The 18,668-nt window shown below is 43.0% G+C and overlaps 1 protein-coding gene across 5 annotated transcripts in view; it reads right to left on the bottom strand.

Annotated features, from left to right (window-relative positions):
- Positions 1–948: 948 nt before the first annotated feature.
- BCL2L11 (BCL2 like 11) overlaps positions 949–18,668 on the bottom strand; it is a 43,235-nt gene continuing 25,515 nt past the window's right edge. For all 5 annotated transcript variants that reach the window (XM_061625544.1, XM_061625543.1, XM_061625542.1 and 2 more), the window contains 2 exons: positions 17,139–17,251; positions 949–1,754 (listed from right to left, as the gene is read on the bottom strand). In XM_061625544.1, the coding sequence (XP_061481528.1) occupies positions 1,665–1,754; positions 17,139–17,251 (203 nt within the window). In that variant the 3' untranslated portion in view covers positions 949–1,664. The remainder of the gene's footprint in view (positions 1,755–17,138; positions 17,252–18,668) is intronic.

The following is an 18,668-nucleotide window of genomic DNA, read 5'->3' on the forward strand; positions in this document are numbered from 1 at the left end:
CAACAATACTCAGCTAGATGGAGCAGTGGCATAAAACAGCTTCCTATGCTTTCCAGGATAGCCCTGCACCCGGCAGCCGATAGTGTACCTCTAATGAGTCCTTCCCACAGAAGACTCTCGCACTCCCCATAAATTGATAGAAAAGGGAGTTAATGCTGTATGGGTCCTGCCCCAATCCAACATGGTGACTTAGTTTCAGTCTTTCACTATGGCATGCTATTGCTCCCCAGCCCATAGTTTGGAAATTACCATCCTTACCTCTCCCTTATGGCTTACAGAAACAATCTGCATAATTTATTTAGGTTGCACAATTCAGCTGTTTGCAGTAGGATGCCCTTGGTTCAGAATTTTGTTTGTTTGTTATCATGTTAAAGAGCCCCAGTTAAAGATCACCACAAAACATCAAGAGCCCACATTAGATAAATGTAGCCCATCATCTACTGGCACCCTTACGAGGAAAAAAAAAGGTGCCCTTGTTAAAAGATCTAAATATTTTGTATAAGAAAATGTGTTCCTGCTTTATCTTTTGGAGTTTTGACCCTCTGATCAATTTGAATACTGTGCTGATGTTGACCTCAAACCCATGCAGCGAGTCAGTAGTCCTTATACATTCCATATTATTGTTGTTCAGTCATCTCTCATTACAATATTCTTTAAGAACAAAGGCAGCAATTAACAAAATCCAGAGTGCTTTAAAAAAACCCTAAAACACCAAAACTGGATTTTAAAAAACAGAAATATACCAAAGTGAGGATCAAAACAGTGCCTGAAATTATGCAGTAGGACCCTGTTGTAACAACTTGGGACAATATTGCACAGGCAGAGGAACTGCTTTCACCCACATACAATGTCTTATTGCTACATCCCCCCCCATCTTCAGAATATGTTATAGAATATACACTTATCTGTACAAATAATAAAGAAAGAAAATTGTAAAAGGCAACCTGGTGTCATTATTTGGAGCATTAAAACTTTCACAGTTTAATCTCAACTTTCAAAACAAATTCAAGAGTTCTCCCTCTGGGCTGCAAGAGGCAAAAACTTCACCCAACGGAAGATCAAAAATGGTGCTTAAATAGCAGATGGATGTATATTTTTTTGCAAACTTCTGTGTGTAAGATGTACAAGGGCAGCTAAATTTTAGGTAGCACAGAAGATCAGAGTCTGGCTTCTCACTGCTTGGGAATATTTTGTACAGTAAGACTGTAATATAAAAAAACTAAGACAGCTTTATGAAGTAGCTGGCTCAGACAATTCTGTTGCAAGTTATAAGAGCAACCAACACGTTTCCAAACAAGAACACAACATGATTCAATGATTTTCTTGAAAGCTTTATATAGCAGGGTTCTAAAAAAGGTTCAGCAAAATGATGTCAGCTCTACTTTCACATGAAGTCCCGTTTCTTAAAAAAGGTGGTCCATTTCCAAAAATCCATCATGATTTGCTAATAGGGAAGTTCCATTTCTAAAAAACTTGCTTTTCTCAAAAAAAAGAAAAAAGGTGCAAACCACCCGATATGGAGTCCTCCTGCTCCTTTGTAGTTTGCTCGATGTCTCTTTGGGTCAGGAAGGGCCTGTTGACTGCATCCAGAGACCAGAGACACTGTTAAAGGTTGATGTTGCTGGAAACGAGTAAACAATCCCAGTTGCCTCTTGACGCATTAGTCACTGCATTCTCCATATGAGGCGAACGATGTAATGCAACAGGCGCAAAATTATTATCTGGTGGTTTACTGCTTGGTAATCCAAGAAACCCTGTAAGAGGAAATGAGAGGTTCTTTTTAATTCATGAAGCTTTCCTGTCCAGCAGTAATAATTACCAAATTGATAGGGCAAGCAAAGGAATTGCTGCACTAGTAAAGTTAGGATAGGAAACTGCAACAAATATACCAGAGCAAAGCATTACACGGTAGCACTGTTGTGCCAGCACTGCAAGCAGTTCTGACAGTAGCTGAAGTGGCCAAAACTGTCACATGTTAAGATCATAACAAAACCGAGATTACTAAAAAACCCGTATGTAAATAAAGCTTAGTGCAAACACCTACCTGACCACACTTCAGCATGCACACTGTAATCATAAGAACTAAAATGCTATGCTTGAAAAAGATACAATAGCGTATGTGCATGTGATCACTAATAGGCTACATGACTTGAAAGTTTAATATTTATTGACCTTCCCATTTGATTTCTATGAAGATTAGCCTCTATTGATTGGGGCCAAAAAGAGGACTCTTGTTCTTGAATTAATTGTTATGGATTTAGCAGACTTATTGTATTACTGTTTTGACATGGATTTGGCTTTGACTTATATTTTGATATATACTAGGTTGTGTTACATTAACTATTATTCTGATATTCAGCATTAATTGAGATGTTTTTTGTTTCATTGATAGCAGCTTTGGGAATATAAAGTGGAATACAAGCAATTTTTTAAATGAAAGTGTCCATAAAACACAAGTAAAGCTCACTACCCTTCTTCCCCCCCCTTTGATAAGAAAAATGTGACCAAGTACGCTTTCCGTTAAGTAGGCCTACCCTTACTCTTTTAAATGTAAGCACCCAGTGCTAGCACCTAGCTCGGTACAAACAGTATCTCGTGGACTGCATGAGGGGCCACACTTCAATGACAAAGCACAAGTGTCATTTGCACAAGGTCCCAGTTTCAATCCCTACATTACAAGTTAAAAGGATCAGGTAGCAGGTGACGGGGAGACATCCCCCTGAGATCCAGAGAGCCTCTGCTAGTCAGAGTAGACAATGATGGGCTAAATGGACAAAGAGTCTAACTTTGTACAAGATAGTAGCCTGTGTTCATTGCTTGATGGCTGCAACATCAACGGATGATTTCTAGGTATGAATGGACCATCTCACAGCCACAATTGTCATATTGTCACCTCAGGGTACAGTGTTTTAAATGGAGATATTCACACATTCACAAAGAGTCATGTAACATACACTCATTATGTGAACCAGTCACTATAGTACATAAGCTCTTGACGAGCCTGAGCTCTGAGCCCCCAGGTCACACCTGAGTTCAGGTATGAATTCAGTGGAAGGGGTGGCCTTAGACAACCTACCATCTCTCAGCTTCTCACACAAAAACACTCACACCCCATATTACAAAAGGGTGGCAATGCTGGCCTCTCTCACAGAGTTGTTATAAGGACAATGTATGCAAAGTGTTTTGAGCACTCCAAGAAAAGTGTTCTAAAAATACTGCTAATGGCAGTGTTAAAAAACCCTACTTTTTATTTATTGATTTCAATAATGATTTCTTAGTATTTAGTAAAAATACAAAGGCATACGTATCTTTAAAAGCATCAGGATAATCAAAGAAAAAAGAAAAAAGGGAAGCAAGACTAAACAAACACGCTCTGATTTTAGAGTTCATTCCAATTGCTCTGTTGTTCACAGAGTTAGCTGAAAACGGCTGGTAATTCCAGGAGTACTGCTTGTTTCAACATTTTAAAAAATGTGCACATTTCACATGTACACATTACCTAAACAAGGACTGACACTGAGCTGCAGGCCACCTTAGGAGGGAGCCACACTGAAGGACTGCCACCTCCCTAGATTCTAGGCAACATCCCCGAGTATGCTCACGGTACAAAACAGGAGTTGGAGGGCGAGGCCCATCTCCAAGATTAAATAGCATCCCTGTCACATTCAATGCTGAAGACTGCATCCTTTTAGAAGACATCCTAGTGGCACCTTTGGCCTGGTACAAAAGGTAGATCAGTTCTAAACACACAAGAGTCTGCTGGATCAGGCCAATAGCCCATCTAGTTCAGCATCCTGTTCTCACAGTGGTCAACCAGTTGCCCAAGGGATGCCTGCAAACAGGACTTGAGTGCAAGAGCATTCGCCGCTCCTGCAGTTTCCAGCAAGTGGTATTCAGAAGCATACTGCCTCCAACTATAGCGGCAGAGCACAGCCATCATGGCTAGTAGGCAGTGATAGCCTTTTCTTGATAGGCTTTTCCTCTTTTAAAGCCCTAGTTACCTCAGCAAGTATACACTCACAAGGGCAGTGCCAAAAAGTATGCTGGAGAGCCACAGGTTCCTCACCCCAGTTTTAAAAGGAGTTAGATCCTGGCAAAGAAAAACATTTGGCACAAACAGAACCCTGTATATTCCAAACATACTGTGTGTGAATGTTTTGTCATTCCACCTTCTCGCCCAATGCAGACCCACCCTAGAGAAGAACGCTCATGAAAACTCATCTGTCCCCCTACACAGACAACCCCCCCCGGCAACTAACCACACTTGCCTGCAGAGGCTTGTCTCTTAGTTTTCTGCATGCTCCAAACTGGAAGTAGAGAAATATGTTTTGGGACTATCTCGGCATCTGTAACACTGGGACCAGAGCAACTGTCGCTATATTTAATCTTGCTCTACACTGCTTAATTCACTGCCACTAAGTGTTATGTGAGGTTTGTTACAAGAAACAAAATGGTATATAATTTATGAGATCTGGTAGAGCACACAGAAGGGAAAAAAAAGAGAAGCCAAAAACAGGATGGTATTCTCAGAGTATAATTGTGTCATTGTCTAAATTGTTGACTCTCGAAAATGTTAGAGATTCCCAGAGGATGAAATCTGGTAGCTATAATTTATCTGAGAAAACCAGTGATTTGGTGTCATCTGTGCCAAGAACCTAAATAAAGCTATAAGCAATCTGTGCCAGAGCTAATGAACTAGTGAACCTCTAAATTATTCTCAAGTGACTCCACCTGTGTAAACAGTAGTTGGTTCATTTTGGGGTATAAATATGCAAGCAGATGCATTAGAAAAGATACAGCCACGTAACGCAAAGTATGGCGGACACATATTAACGTGCTGCCTACACTCAACCTTAGGTAAGGGCCATAGTCTGCAGGAAACAAGGAGACTAGCTAACCCGATGGACAATCATGCCAGCCATTTTTCTTTCTACTCCTTTTCAGAAAACATCGTTTAAGATAGAAATGCAATGTGTGAGGTGGCCCAAGGTTTTATGTACACAATGAGAAATGTTAAGGGAACATGTGACAAATGTATGATGCACATGGTCGAAACCATACAGGCATGTGCGTAAAGAAGCCTTAGAAGACCAGTTCAGAGGAATAACTGTGCAGACACACACAACAGCCTTGTGACACCTTAACAAATTTGTTGTGGCATAAGCTTTTGAGGACTAGCACCCACTTCATCAGATACCACTGCTAGACTTTAAAACACCACAAAACCCTCCGTTATGTTAAGACCAGAGGGCACCACTGCATTAGTCTTCACTTCAGCTGGAAAAAAGCACCAAGGAAGAGCACCTGGGAAAAGGAATTGTGATTCACTCAGGCTAACTGCTATGCCATAAGACATGTCTTCAGGTCTTCAAGCTAAGCAAAAGGTTTAACCTTCACAAAGAGTGCAGCTGACATTAAAAAAAGACTGAGCAGGAGATCGACAGCAGCTGCTGCTGCTGCAGAGCTTGTCTGACCAAGCCTTGCCCCAACTCACCTGACATGATGGGACTCCAGTGAGACCAAGGCACTTCCCCTCCATCTCTACATAACAAGGTGGAAGGAAATCAGGTTTGCTGTAGAGGCACTCACAGCAGCCTGTGATTTTTATCTTTGAGGTATGGGATTGTTCCAAAATTAGCATTTCATAATTTTACTTTCAAAACTATAAAGGCGTTATTTTAAGTTGTCCAGGGTATGTGAGTGGGGGGGGGGAGATGTCTGCATTGCCTTTCAAGACAACCCTAACAAATATGAAGTTTAGCACATTGGAAGCCACAGGATAGCGATGCCACCAAAAGCCGATACAAAGACCTCTTTACAAAGACACACAGAAAGCCTATTAATCTAAATGAATAATCTTACATCCATTTCAGACATGGGGTGCCAAACATCTCTACAAGATGTCGGAACAGGCATGCCCCCTCCCTAGCCTAATATAGCTATTATGTTTGACACAAGTGCCCTGCACCAATATTCAGTGTATGCGACCTTCCCCCTTCAAACAAGGGTGGAAGACTCATGCAAACCTGGCATTTGCATGGAGTGCCTGTGGCAGATGTTGCCTGTATGTGCACTAGTGGCTAGTGTGAAATGTAGCTGTATCTGGAAGACAGACAACTGAAAGAGACACAACTGCTGAAGATTCAGAAGACTGGCACAAGAGATCCCGATTATTCTTTTCTGCACTTCTCCTTTCCTTCAGCATGCAAGATATTAGGAATCGTCTGAAAGCACACGATACAACCTTGGTCAAAGCCTGCCTGAGAACTCGTATGTGTCATTTTGAATTCCACAGCAAAAGGATGGGAGAGAAATGGGAGAAATAACAGACCTGTGGTTTCCTGGAGGCCATAAAAGGACGGAGGAGCCAGCCCCAGCGATCCCAACATTATCTCAGAGACCAGCTCTACCAGCTCGAAATCTAAGGGGATGCAGGTTGGATACAATCCATTGTCCTAAGTAGCACTAAGTAAACAGCGCAAGGATTTCTGCTTGCACAATGGAATTTACCCCCTCTCCTCCCCCCCCGGGCCCCCTAAATCTGTTCTAGGGGCTCCCCTAACCTGCTAGAGCCAATATAGAAAGAACACAGGAGGCAAAGATGAAGTTCCATTACGCAAGTAGAAATCCTTTTCCCAAACACCACATCTATGTCAAGTCAAAACTAGCAGAGAGGTGCAACTGAGACTGAAACCTATCCACACTTGCTAAGAGCAACTGAAGACAGTGCAATTCACTTCTAAGTAAACATGCATACAATCGCAGTGTAAGCTGTGGAAAGTACACTGGCGGTAGTTATATACATTCTGCTTCAGAGAATGCAAGAAAATCTTCATTTTGGCTTTAATAGAAACGCTCATTTGAATTTGGTACAAACTAAGATTATTATTACTGAAGTGAACCAAGCAGCAAAGTTGGGGCGTGTGGGGAAGGAGAGAGTGAAGCTAACGTTCAGGTTCCATAAGAACATAAGAAGAGCCTGCTGGATCAGGCCAGTGGCCCATCTAGTCCAGCACCCTGTTCTCACAGTGGCCAACCAGGTGCCTGGGGGAAGCCCGCAAGCAGGACCCGAGTGCAAGAACACTCTCCCCTCCTGAGGCTTCCGGCAACTGGTTTTCAGAAGCATGCTGCCTCTGACTAGGGTGGCACAGCACAGCCATCATGGCTAGTAGCCACTGATAGCCCTGTCCTCCATGAATTGGTCTAATCTTCTTTTAAAGCCATCCAAGCTGGCGGCCATTACTGCATCTTGTGGGAGCAAATTCCATACTTTAACTATGCACTGAGTAAAGAAGTACTTCCTTTTGTCTGTCCTGAATCTTCCAACATTCAGCTTCTTTGAATGTCCACGAGTTCTAGTATTATGAGAGAGGGAGAAGAACTTTTCTCTATCCACTTTCTTGATGCCATGCATAATTTTATACACTTCTATCATGTCTCCTCTGACCCGCCTTTTCTCTAAACTAAAAAGCCCCAAATGCTGCAACCTTTCCTCGTAAGGGAGTCGCTCCATCCCCTTGATCATTCTGGTTGCCCTCTTCTGAACCTTTTCCAACTCTAGAATATCCTTTTTGAGATGAGGCGACCAGAACTGTACACAGTATTCCAAATGCGGCCGCACCATAGATTTATACAACGGCATTATGATATTGGCTGTTTTATTTTCAATACCTTTCCTAATTATCGCTAGCATGGAATTTGCCTTTTTCACAGCTGCCGCACACTGGGTCAGCATTTTCATCGTGCTGTCCACTACAACCCCGAGGTCTCTCTCCTGGTCGGTCACCGCCAGTTCAGACCCCATGAGCGTATATGTGAAATTAAGATTTTTTGCTCCAATATGCATAATTTTACACTTGTTTATATTGAATTGCATTTGCCATTTTTCCGCCCATTCACTCAGTTTGGAGAGGTCTTTTTGGAGCTCTTCGCAATCCCTTTTTGTTTTAACAACCCTGAACAATTTAGTGTCGTCAGCAAACTTGGCCACTTCACTGCTCACTCCTAATTCTAGGTCATTAATGAACAAGCTGAAAAGTACAGGTCCCAATACCGATCCTTGAGGGACTCCACTTTCTACAGCCCTCCATTGGGAGAACTGTCCATTTATTCCTACTCTCTGCTTTCTGCTTCTTAACCAATTCCTTATCCAGAAGAGGACCTCTCCTCTTATTCCATGACTGCTAAGCTTCCTCAGAAGTCTTTGGTGAGGTACCTTGTCAAACGCTTTTTGAAAGTCTAAGTACACTATGTCCACTGGATCACCTCTATCTATATGCTTGTTGACACTCTCAAAGAATTCTAATAGGTTACTGAGACAGGACTTTCCCTTGCAGAAGCCATGCTGGCTCTGCTTCAGCAAGGCTTGTTCTTCTATGTGCTTAGTTAATCTAGCTTTAATAATACTTTCTACCAGTTTTCCAGGGACAGAAGTTAAGCCAACTGGCCTGTAATTTCCGGGATCCCCTCTGGATCCCTTTTTGAAGATGGGCGTTACATTTGCCACTTTCCAGTCCTCAAGCACGGAGGAGGACCCGAGGGACAAGTTACATATTTTAGTTAGCAGATCAGCAATTTCACCTTTGAGTTCTTTGAGAACTCTCGGGTGGATGCCATCTGGGCCCGGTGTTGTCAGTTTTTATATTGTCCATTAAGCTTAGAACTTCCTCTCTCGTTACCACTATTTGTCTCAGTTCCTCAGAATCCCTTCCTGCAAATGTTAGTTCAGGTTCAGGGATCTGCCCTATATCTTCCACTGTGAAGACAGATGCAAAGAATTCATTTAGCTTCTCTGCAATCTCCTTATCGTTCTTTAGTACACCTTTGACTCCCTTATCATCCAAGGGTCCAATTGCCTCCCTAGATGGTCTCCTGCTTTGAATGTATTTATAGAATTTTTTGTTGTTGGTTTTTATGTTCTTAGCAATGTGCTCCTCAAATTCTTTTTTAGCATCCCTTATTGTCTTCTTGCATTTCTTTTGCCAGAGTTTGTGTTCTTTTTTATTTTCTTCATTCGGACAAGACTTCCATTTTCTGAAGGAAGACTTTTTGCCTCTAAGAGCTTCCTTGACTTTGCTCGTTAACCATGCTGGCATCTTCTTGGCCCTGGTGGTACCTTTTCTGATCTGCGGTATGCACTCCAGTTGAGCTTCTAATATAGTGTTTTTAAACAACTTCCAAGCATTTTTGAGTGATGTGACCCTCTGGACTTTGTTTTTCAGCTTTCTTTTTACCAATCCCCTCATTTTTGTGAAGTTTCCTCTTTTGAAGTCAAATGTGACCGTGTTGGATTTTCTTGGCAATTGGCCATTTACATGTATGTTTAATTTAATAGCACTGTGGTCACTGCTCCCAATCGGTTGAACAACACTTACATCTCGCACCAGGTCCCGGTCCCCACTGAGGATTAAGTGCAGGGTTGCCGTCCCTCTGGTCGGTTCCATGACCAACTGGTCTAGGGAATAGTCATTTAGAATATCTAGAAACTTTGCTTCTTTGTCATGACTGGAACACATATGCAGCCAGTCTATCTCTGGGTAGTTGAAGTCACCCATTACTACCACATTTCCTAGTTTGGATGCTTCCTCAATTTCATATCTCATCTCAAGGTCTCCCTGAGCATTTTGATCAGGGGGACGATAGATCGTTCCCAGTATTAAGTCCCTCCTGGGGCATGGTATCACCACCCACAACGATTCTGTGGAGGAGTCTGCCTCTTTAGGGGTTTCGAGCTTGCTGGATTCAATGCCTTCTTTCACGTATAGAGCGACTCCGCCACCAATACGTCCTTCCCTGTCCTTCCGATATAGTTTATATCCAGGGATAACCGTATCCCACTGGTTTTCTCCATTCCACCAGGTCTCCGTTATGCTCACTATATCAATGCTCTCCTCTAAGACCAAGCACTCCAGTTCTCCCATCTTGGTTCGGAGGCTCCTAGCATTAGCGTACAGGCACTTGTAAGCAGTGTCTCTCTTCAAGTGTCTTTGGCACTTGTGGTTTGGCCTGTGGTAATTTTGCTCTTCTGAATTTATATCCTGTGCCCCTGCTCTCACAATGCCTACTTCTAGGCCTACCCCTTTTAAAATTTCATCATTTCTTTGGTTTTTATCCCAGGGGGGGAGGTTTATTCCAAACCGGACCTTTCTCAGCTCCTGTCGGGTTTCCCCCCTCAGTCAGTTTAAAAGCTGCTCTGCTACCTTTTTAATTTTAAGTGCCAGCAGTCTGGTTCCATTCTGGTTCAAGTGGAGCCCGTCCCTTTTGTACAGGCCTGGCTTGTCCCAAAATGTTCCCCAGTGCCTAACAAATCTAAACCCTTCCACCCGACACCATCGTCTCATCCACGCATTGAGACTGCAAAGCTGGGCCTGTCTGGCTGGTCCTGCGCGTGGAACCGGTAGCATTTCAGAGAAAGCCACCTTGGAGGTCCTGGCTTTCAGCATCCTACCTAGCAACCTAAATTTTGCTTCCAGGACCTCACGGCTGCATTTCCCCATGTTGTTGGTGCCAATGTGCCAAGTAGGTAGCAAGAAAAAAACACCAGTCACAAGCCCTGTCAAAACTGTGGTTGACTGTTTGAGCACTGCCACTTAATAGCAATACAGATAAAACCCTGGCAGTTGCTGAACCATCCAAGGTGGTTCTCGCTGACCCAAATTCTAGCTCTGTTAGGAAGAGTTCCACACAACTGTATAGAAAAACAAAAGAAAAACAAAATAGTTGTCGGTAGATAAGAAAGCAATTCAGAAGGTATGACTCACTGGCTCCCCCACCCCTCAGAAAGGATCCCTTGGCCCCTTGATGATCATTATCAACCCTAGAGGAGGAGGAACACTTCATTCACCAGGCTGAAGCCTGGGAGTCTGCAGCTATGTAGGAAGCTCAGATTAGGAGCACGACCACACCTAATAAGAGAACCCATCCCCAGATCTTCCCTGTAACGGACATATCTGCAAAGGTTGTGGCCCTTTAACCTTCATAAAGCTCTATGGTGTGACCCAAGAGGTGGCTGCTCAGAGGCCCTCTGGAACACTTGTGCAATTTTAAGCCTAGAGACCACACCTCAGTCAAACATAAGGACTAGGAGCAAATTTTTACTACCTTCAAGACCTGGCTACATAAGATAATTCAGGCCAGGGCATTCCCCAAGGTCCTGGGTCCACAAACAGAAGAAGATTTCAGCCTGTCAAAACACTTAACTTGCTTTAAATTAATAGTGTCATAGGACTGGGGACTGAAACAGCAGCACGTGGCCAGAAAGTAGAGGCAACATGTGTAAGTGAGCAGACATAGGAAAGGAAAAATGAAGATGCGATAGCTACTCTACAAAGTCAGAGGAACCGCTAGCAACAAAGTAATGCCTAACAAACCCTAAGGATTTTTATTTGCCCAAAATGCTGGTGCAAAGTTGCTGCAAGGCTAACATAATACTATGTTCTGAGACTTTACAATCATGTTAGCTGCTCCCGTGCTCCCATATGCTGGTCTAACAAATCTTGGGAATTTCAGCTGATAGACTATTCTGAATTTGCCAAGGTCACCAAGGAACTTTAAAGATGCCTTCAGTGTCCCCAGGCATACACATAACCATACTGGGATAGTTGCATTCTCTCAGGTAACAGCTTCCCATGAATTAACTTCTGGGCTTTACACACAAGTGCCTGGACTGACACAACAGTGGAATGAAGAAATAGCCAAATCAAAACAATCTGCAAGTTCAATCCAGGGAAGCAGGTGCATAGGAAACAAAAACAGACCTTGACAGCCACTCGCTCTTTCTGAAGTCTCTTGTGAGTTTACTATTGTTATCAGTAGTAACATTTAGCTGCGCATTCGACTCAAGTTTCCAGATATGAATGAGGAAACCAAAAAGCTGTCTAAAGCCCAATTCATGGTATAAACCAAATGACTCATCACAATGCTTCAGTACAGAACACTGCTTCTGCACGTTATTTTGATGTGTGACAAATCAGGTGTGTGAAGCTTTGCCAGCTAAACAAAAAAGCTACATAGTCCAAAAGAAACGCGTGAAAAACGGGAAGGAGCTAAATATAAAACATACTGAACAGCCTGAGAAGTTTGGCCAAAACAAATAGCTAACGGGAAGCAAAACAGTATTGAGGAAATATTTCTTAAGCTGAAAATTGCAGCATGGAAAAAAATGGTGTATCACTCAAATAGGTTCAACCAGTGATGCAAATAACACAGGGGCATCTGGAGGGGAGAAGTGGCAGATGGGGATACAGCCCTTCTGTCTCCTGTCCCCGGTTGCATTTCCCCCAGGCAAGCTTCAAGACAATGTGCATGTGGCTGGGGGGGAGGGAGGGAAGAGTCTAAGAGACGATTAAGCATCCCGTCCCATCCACGTTTCCTCTGCAAAAAAGATCCTTGCTGGATCAAATCAAAGGCCCATCTAGTCCAGCATCTTGCACAGAGTGGCCAGCCTGATGTCCATGTCAAGCCCACACGCAGGAGATGAGCACAACAGCATTACCTTCACTTATGATCCCAGCAACTGGGAGAAATACCACCCTGGGCACTGAAGGCAGTCATCATGACTAGCAGCCATTGATAGCCTTATCCCTCCATGAATTTATCTAAACCCCTTTTAAAGCAGTCTACGTTGGTGGTCATTGCTGCATTTTATGGTAGTAAATTCCACAGTTTAACTATATGCTGTATGAAGTACATCATTTTGTGTCTGTCCTAAATCTCCCAACATTCAGCTTCACTGGATGACCCCAGATTTTAATATTATGAGAAAGGGAGACAAAAACATCTTCCCATCAGCTTTCTCCACACCATGCCTAATTTTATATATCTCTGAATGGGCGGAAAAATGGCAAATGCAATTCAATATAAACAAGTGTAAAATTATGCATATTGGAGCAAAAAATCTTAATTTCACATATACGCTCATGGGGTCTGAACTGGCGGTGACCGACCAGGAGAGAGACCTCGGGGTTGTAGTGGACAGCAGGATGAAAATGTCGACCCAGTGTGCGGCAGCTGTGAAAAAGGCAAATTCCATGCTAGCGATAATTAGGAAAGGTATTGAAAATAAAACAGCCGATATCATAATGCCGTTGTATAAATCTATGGTGCGGCCGCATTTGGAATACTGTGTACAGTTCTGGTCGCCTCATCTCAAAAAGGATATTCTAGAGTTGGAAAAGGTTCAGAAGAGGGCAACCAGAATGATCAAGGGGATGGAGCGACTCCCTTACGAGGAAAGGTTGCAGCATTTGGGGCTTTTTAGTTTAGAGAAAAGGCGGGTCCGAGGAGACATGATAGAAGTGTATAAAATTATGCATGGCATTGAGAAAGTGGATAGAGAAAAGTTCTTCTCCCTCTCTCATAATACTAGAACTCGTGGACATTCAAAGAAGCTGAATGTTGGAAGATTCAGGACAGACAAAAGGAAGTACTTCTTTACTCAGCGCATAGTTAAACTATGGAATTTGCTCCCACAAGATGCAGTAATGGCCACCAGCTTGGATGGCTTTAAAAGAAGATTAGACAAATTCATGGAGGACAGGGCTATCAATGGCTACTAGCCATGATGGCTGTGCTGTGCCACCCTAGTCAGAGGCAGCATGCTTCTGAAAACCAGTTGCTGGAAGCCTCAGGAGGGGAGAGTGTTCTTGCACTCGGGTCCTGCTTGCGGGCTTCCCCCAGGCACCTGGTTGGCCACTGTGAGAACAGGATGCTGGACTAGATGGGCCACTGGCCTGATCCAGCAGGCTCTTCTTATGTTCTGAAATGTCTCCCCTCATTCGCTTTTTTCTAAACCAAATGCTGTAACCTTTCCTTGTAGGAGACTTGCTCCATCCCCTTGATAATTTTGGTTGCCCTTTCCTGAACTTTGTCCAGCTCCACAATATCCTTTTTGAGGGGCAGCCACCAGAACTCTACTCAGCAATCCAAGCACGGTTGCACCACAGAATTGTATGACAACATTATATTGGCAGTTCCATTTTCAATCCCTTTCCTAATGAACTTTAACATGGAATCCACTTTTTTTAAAAAGAAACAACAACACAGCTGCCACATGCCGGATCAACATCTTAATCAAACTATTCATGACTTTGAGGTCTTGCTCCTGGTCAGTCACTACCAGTTCAGACCTTGTTAAGTGTTTATGTGAAGTAAAAGGGGGAAATTGCCCCAATGTACACCATTTGCTTACAAATGAACAGCATTTGCCATTTTAATGGCTATTTCTCCAGTTTGGAAAGCTCCTTATGGAGTAATTTGATGTCGTCAACAAACTTGCTCCCAGCACTTCTCACCCCTAACCCCAGGTAATTTATGAACAAATTAAAAAACATAGTCCCCCCCCACACACACACAGATCCCTGGGACACCCTATTTCTTACATCCCTCCAGTGTGACAACTGTCCATTTTCCCCTACTCTGTTTCCTGTTCTTTAACCAGTTACTGATCCAAAGGATACTCCCTCCATGCATTCGCTTTAGGTAGCAAGCATGGGGAATCCTTAACTGAATATTAGGCTGTGAACCCTTCACATCTCCTGCAGGAAAAGGGCAAGAGAGAGATGTGTCACTACCGATGCCACCGATCAGTTTGTGGTAGTAACATGTGAACTTCCAAGTAAGGTTATTAGGTCTGCCAACACTGCCTAAAGGCAAAAGAACTGAACCATTCATGAGAGAGTCAGAAAGAGACATGAGAAGTGCAACAGTAATGGAGAGGTCACTGCCCTGTCCACTGGGGAATTAGGAGCTTGTTACAAACAAAAAAGGAGAGGAAGAAACCCCCAAGTTTTAAATATTTTTGAAAGATAGGTTCCTTCTGCTGAAATAACATTAACTGCACTCATTTCACTGTTGGTGAAGTAGGAAGAATTGGCCAGTATTAACTGCAGGGTGGACATGCCTGTACATGTCCAAAAGAGAAACACAAGTTGTGCCTGTCTGCAAAGGTGTAGTGTCATCCTTCTGCTTTCATACAGCAGCAAAGTAGAGAGAACAGTTATGAAATATCTGGTTTCCAATGGTTAAAGTTGCTGTCCTCTAAGCCCAATTCCACAGACTTATGATCCCTAGGCAGCTGCAATGTAGTGGCAGGGAATCCACATATCTGGAGCTGCTATCACTCATCAAAAGTGCCAGTAGGCAACAGACAGCCTCAGAGGTAGATGCAAGGCATTTGTACATGTGGATCAAAAACACAGGGGGTGGATCAAAAACACAGGGGGTGCCTCCTCCATATGTGGACTAAAAACTAAGCAATCAAGAAACCAAGTTTTTCCAGTAACTACCAATATATTTACGGCTGCCAACTTTTCTACTGGCTCTGCTTCTCTGCTTTTAACAACAGCCTGGCATACTGAGATTTGGCAAGTCAAGCTTTTCTCATCATTTCATCTCCAAAAGCCAGGAAAAAGCTTTATCTGCTTATTTTTTCAGTTCTAAGCTGCTGTTGGGCAACTGGAGCAACACATATGCACCCTTTATTTGAACTGAAGACTTCCTTTGGCACAATGCCTACTTAAAAAAAAATGCACCAAAGACCACTAAAGCTTAATAGTCATCTGAACAGAAGTCTTGGGAAGAAAAGGGAAAAGAAGAAATATGTAAGTCCTTAAGCTCTGCAGACTATTCAGAATCTATACCCTTCCCCTACTTTGAATTTTTGTGATTTTAAAACCTAGTACTTAATATTGAGTGGGATTTACATTTTAAAGGCTTTATACACCCTTGGCCTGAGATCAGAGGATGGGACGAAAACCCGTACCAAACCAGAAAGTGCCCAGCTTCCAAAGCTGGCCATTTGGGTCTCCTGCTGTAGCCTTCCCCAACCTGGTGCCCTCCAGATGTTTTGGACTGTTACTCCCATTACCTGTGCTGGGGCTGATGCGAGCTAAAGTACAAAACCATAGGAGAACCATAGGCTGGGGAAGGCTGTAACACACAGCCTTTATTGCTGAACTTAAAGAGTTTCTGATGTTAAAGCTATTGATTATCTAATATAACCTGCCACTGAGTTGACTGAATAGTTTCATTCCCTTCTCCCTGCATAGACGCTAACTTCTTACAAAACACACCAGAATGCCCAAAACATTGCAAATCAGGAAAAGAAAAATACTTTCTTCCTGGCTATTTGCAATTTCTCACAGGTCTAATATATTCCATTTTAAATCTATATGCAACAGCAGTATCATCCTTCTCACACTTCCAAATTTCTCCATTAGCTTTGCTGTCAGCCACACTCCTGAAAAAGCCCTCAGGATCAAACTAAAGTATCTACGTAACACACAAGAGATACAGAAAAAAGATACAGGGTCCCCATGTTTTCCTCTGTAAGAAGAAAATCAGCTGGTGGTGATTTCAGCTGGAGTAACAGCCCCCAAGGAAATCTCCCCCATCGCTCCAATCAAATTTACAAGCTCCTACAGCTGCTTTTCAGTAAAAGCAACCCTAGTTTGCTTTTTTAAACAGGCAGTTAAGAGATTCTCTCAATAGGTACTGAAAGAAAACTGATAAGAGCATGTTAGTATGTACACACAGTTCTGGTTTTCAGCAAACATCCCTCTGAATGCCACTGATAAGGAATTTCTACATTATGATGCAATTTACTCCTAGCCACAATATGTAAACATGCAAGAATATAAAGTGAATCCAAGTAGGACCAGGGCAGAGCAATCCTATACTTTCGTTACACTGAGGCTTGAGGAGAGACAAAGATGTTGCTGCTGCGCATTTCAAGCTCAGGATGGGAAAACCCACAAGTAGAAAATACGAGTTTGCAGTAGAGTGCAATACCCACAGTGCCCTTCAATCAGACTATGCCATTGTCAACATCCAGATACCGCCCACACACAGGGAGCCAATGAACTCACCTTGAGCTCCTTGAAAATAGGATATAAAAGAACTAAATGAAAATATAACTGTTATAGAAAAAATTTGCAGCTTATATGAGTGGTTGAAGAAGGCTGCAGCTCTCTGTAAATCCACCACACCCAGAGAGCTTTGAGACCTTTATCAATAAGGAACTGACACCTTTGTTGTGTGTGCATTTTCCTGCCAAAACTGAGAAGCCCCCTGATTGAGTATATAGGGCTACACCTCTGAATTGCAGCAAAGAGATGGAAAATAAAAATACGGAAAGTTACCCTTCTTGGACAGTAGGAAGCATTAAATTCATCTCCAATGCGCCGCAATTCTTGCGCAATCCATATTTCTGGCCGCATATCTTCAGGGATTGACCGCGACTGCCACCTGGAAGCTGGATCAAAGCAACAAAGAAACAAATGCTTTTAAAGATTCCCAAAAGGTACTTTCCCAATCTCTCCCCCCTACATATCCATACAAGATTCTACAATCGCTTCCAGATTACAATGAGAAAAGTGACTGCTCTAAAGTCACTCAGAAAACTTTTCACTGAACAAGCCACCAAGAAACCTGGAATTATATTTTACATTAGAGTTACCATGGCATCAGAAACCTAAATTCTTTGCTAACTAAATCCATGGCCACCAGCGTGCCTCCATATGATTCCTACCCACCCGGGGACAAAGCATAACTGTTTTCCAAAACCATCCAAGACTTCTCCATTAGCTGCACAAAGAGCAGAGTCTTAAAAGGAAGCCAGTGAAAGAGTACAACAATATACAGATGTGCAAATAATCACACAGAATCAGAATCTGGTAAAAGAGAAGAACTGAAATACTGGGGGGGGGGTGTTATCTCCCAAAAAAGAAGCTATGAAGCAGTTCCAAGCAGGGCTGTGAAGTCAGAGTGATGGAGTCGGAAGCAATCTTGGGTGGTCGTTGTCAGAAGAAATGTACCGACTCTGGCTTCAAAATAAAAACTTATTATAACAATATATGGTAACAGGGCTGTGGAGCTGAAGTCGGAGCCATGGAGTCGGAAGCAATTTTGGGTGGAGTCAGAGTCGGACAGTAGAAAAATAGAGGAGTCGGAGTCGAAGATTTGGCGTACCGACTCCACAGCCCTGGTTCCAAGCATGTTTATGTCATTATGTTCCATTTATTCCCAGCCCAGAAGTACCTGCACTGCACTAACATCCCCGCTGCCTTACCCCACCCCATCTCTCTCCCAGTAAATACAGCAGCACACCTGCTGGGAAACCAGCATTGAGGCTCTGGGCGAGCCACTTCTGCTCCTACACCTGCTATAAAAGGTAGCAGAAGTAACCCCTTGTATACTCTTACACATCATTCTGAGGTTTGGGAGAGACACTCCTGATACTGCCATATGCCCCTAAGGTTTGTCTTACGTTCCCCAAAACGAGGGCTTTTAGTGTGGTGGAAACTGCCCTCTGGAATGCACTTCCAGTGAACATCTAGCAGGCACCTCCAGTACTGGCATTTAGGCATCTGCTTAAAAAAAGCTCACCTATTCACCCAGATTTTCCCTGAGGTGATTCCCTGAGTGATTCAGTTGTGTCGATTAATCTGATCTACCGACTTGTGATGTGCTTTGCACTTGTTTATATGAACCTACTTTTATTGTTGATTTTATGCCGTTCACAGCAGTAATATTTTTTCTTAATGTTGGTGGCACAGAACTTTCATTCAAATAAATAAAATAAACTTAGGAAGAGAAAACGTGAAAGATCTACTAGAGACTATGGAAGAGCAGAGGAAAGTTAGACATGCACCTGCATTTTTGGTATCAGT

This window comes from Rhineura floridana, chromosome 4, assembly GCF_030035675.1.
Source record: "Rhineura floridana isolate rRhiFlo1 chromosome 4, rRhiFlo1.hap2, whole genome shotgun sequence".
NCBI lineage: Eukaryota > Metazoa > Chordata > Lepidosauria > Squamata > Rhineuridae > Rhineura > Rhineura floridana.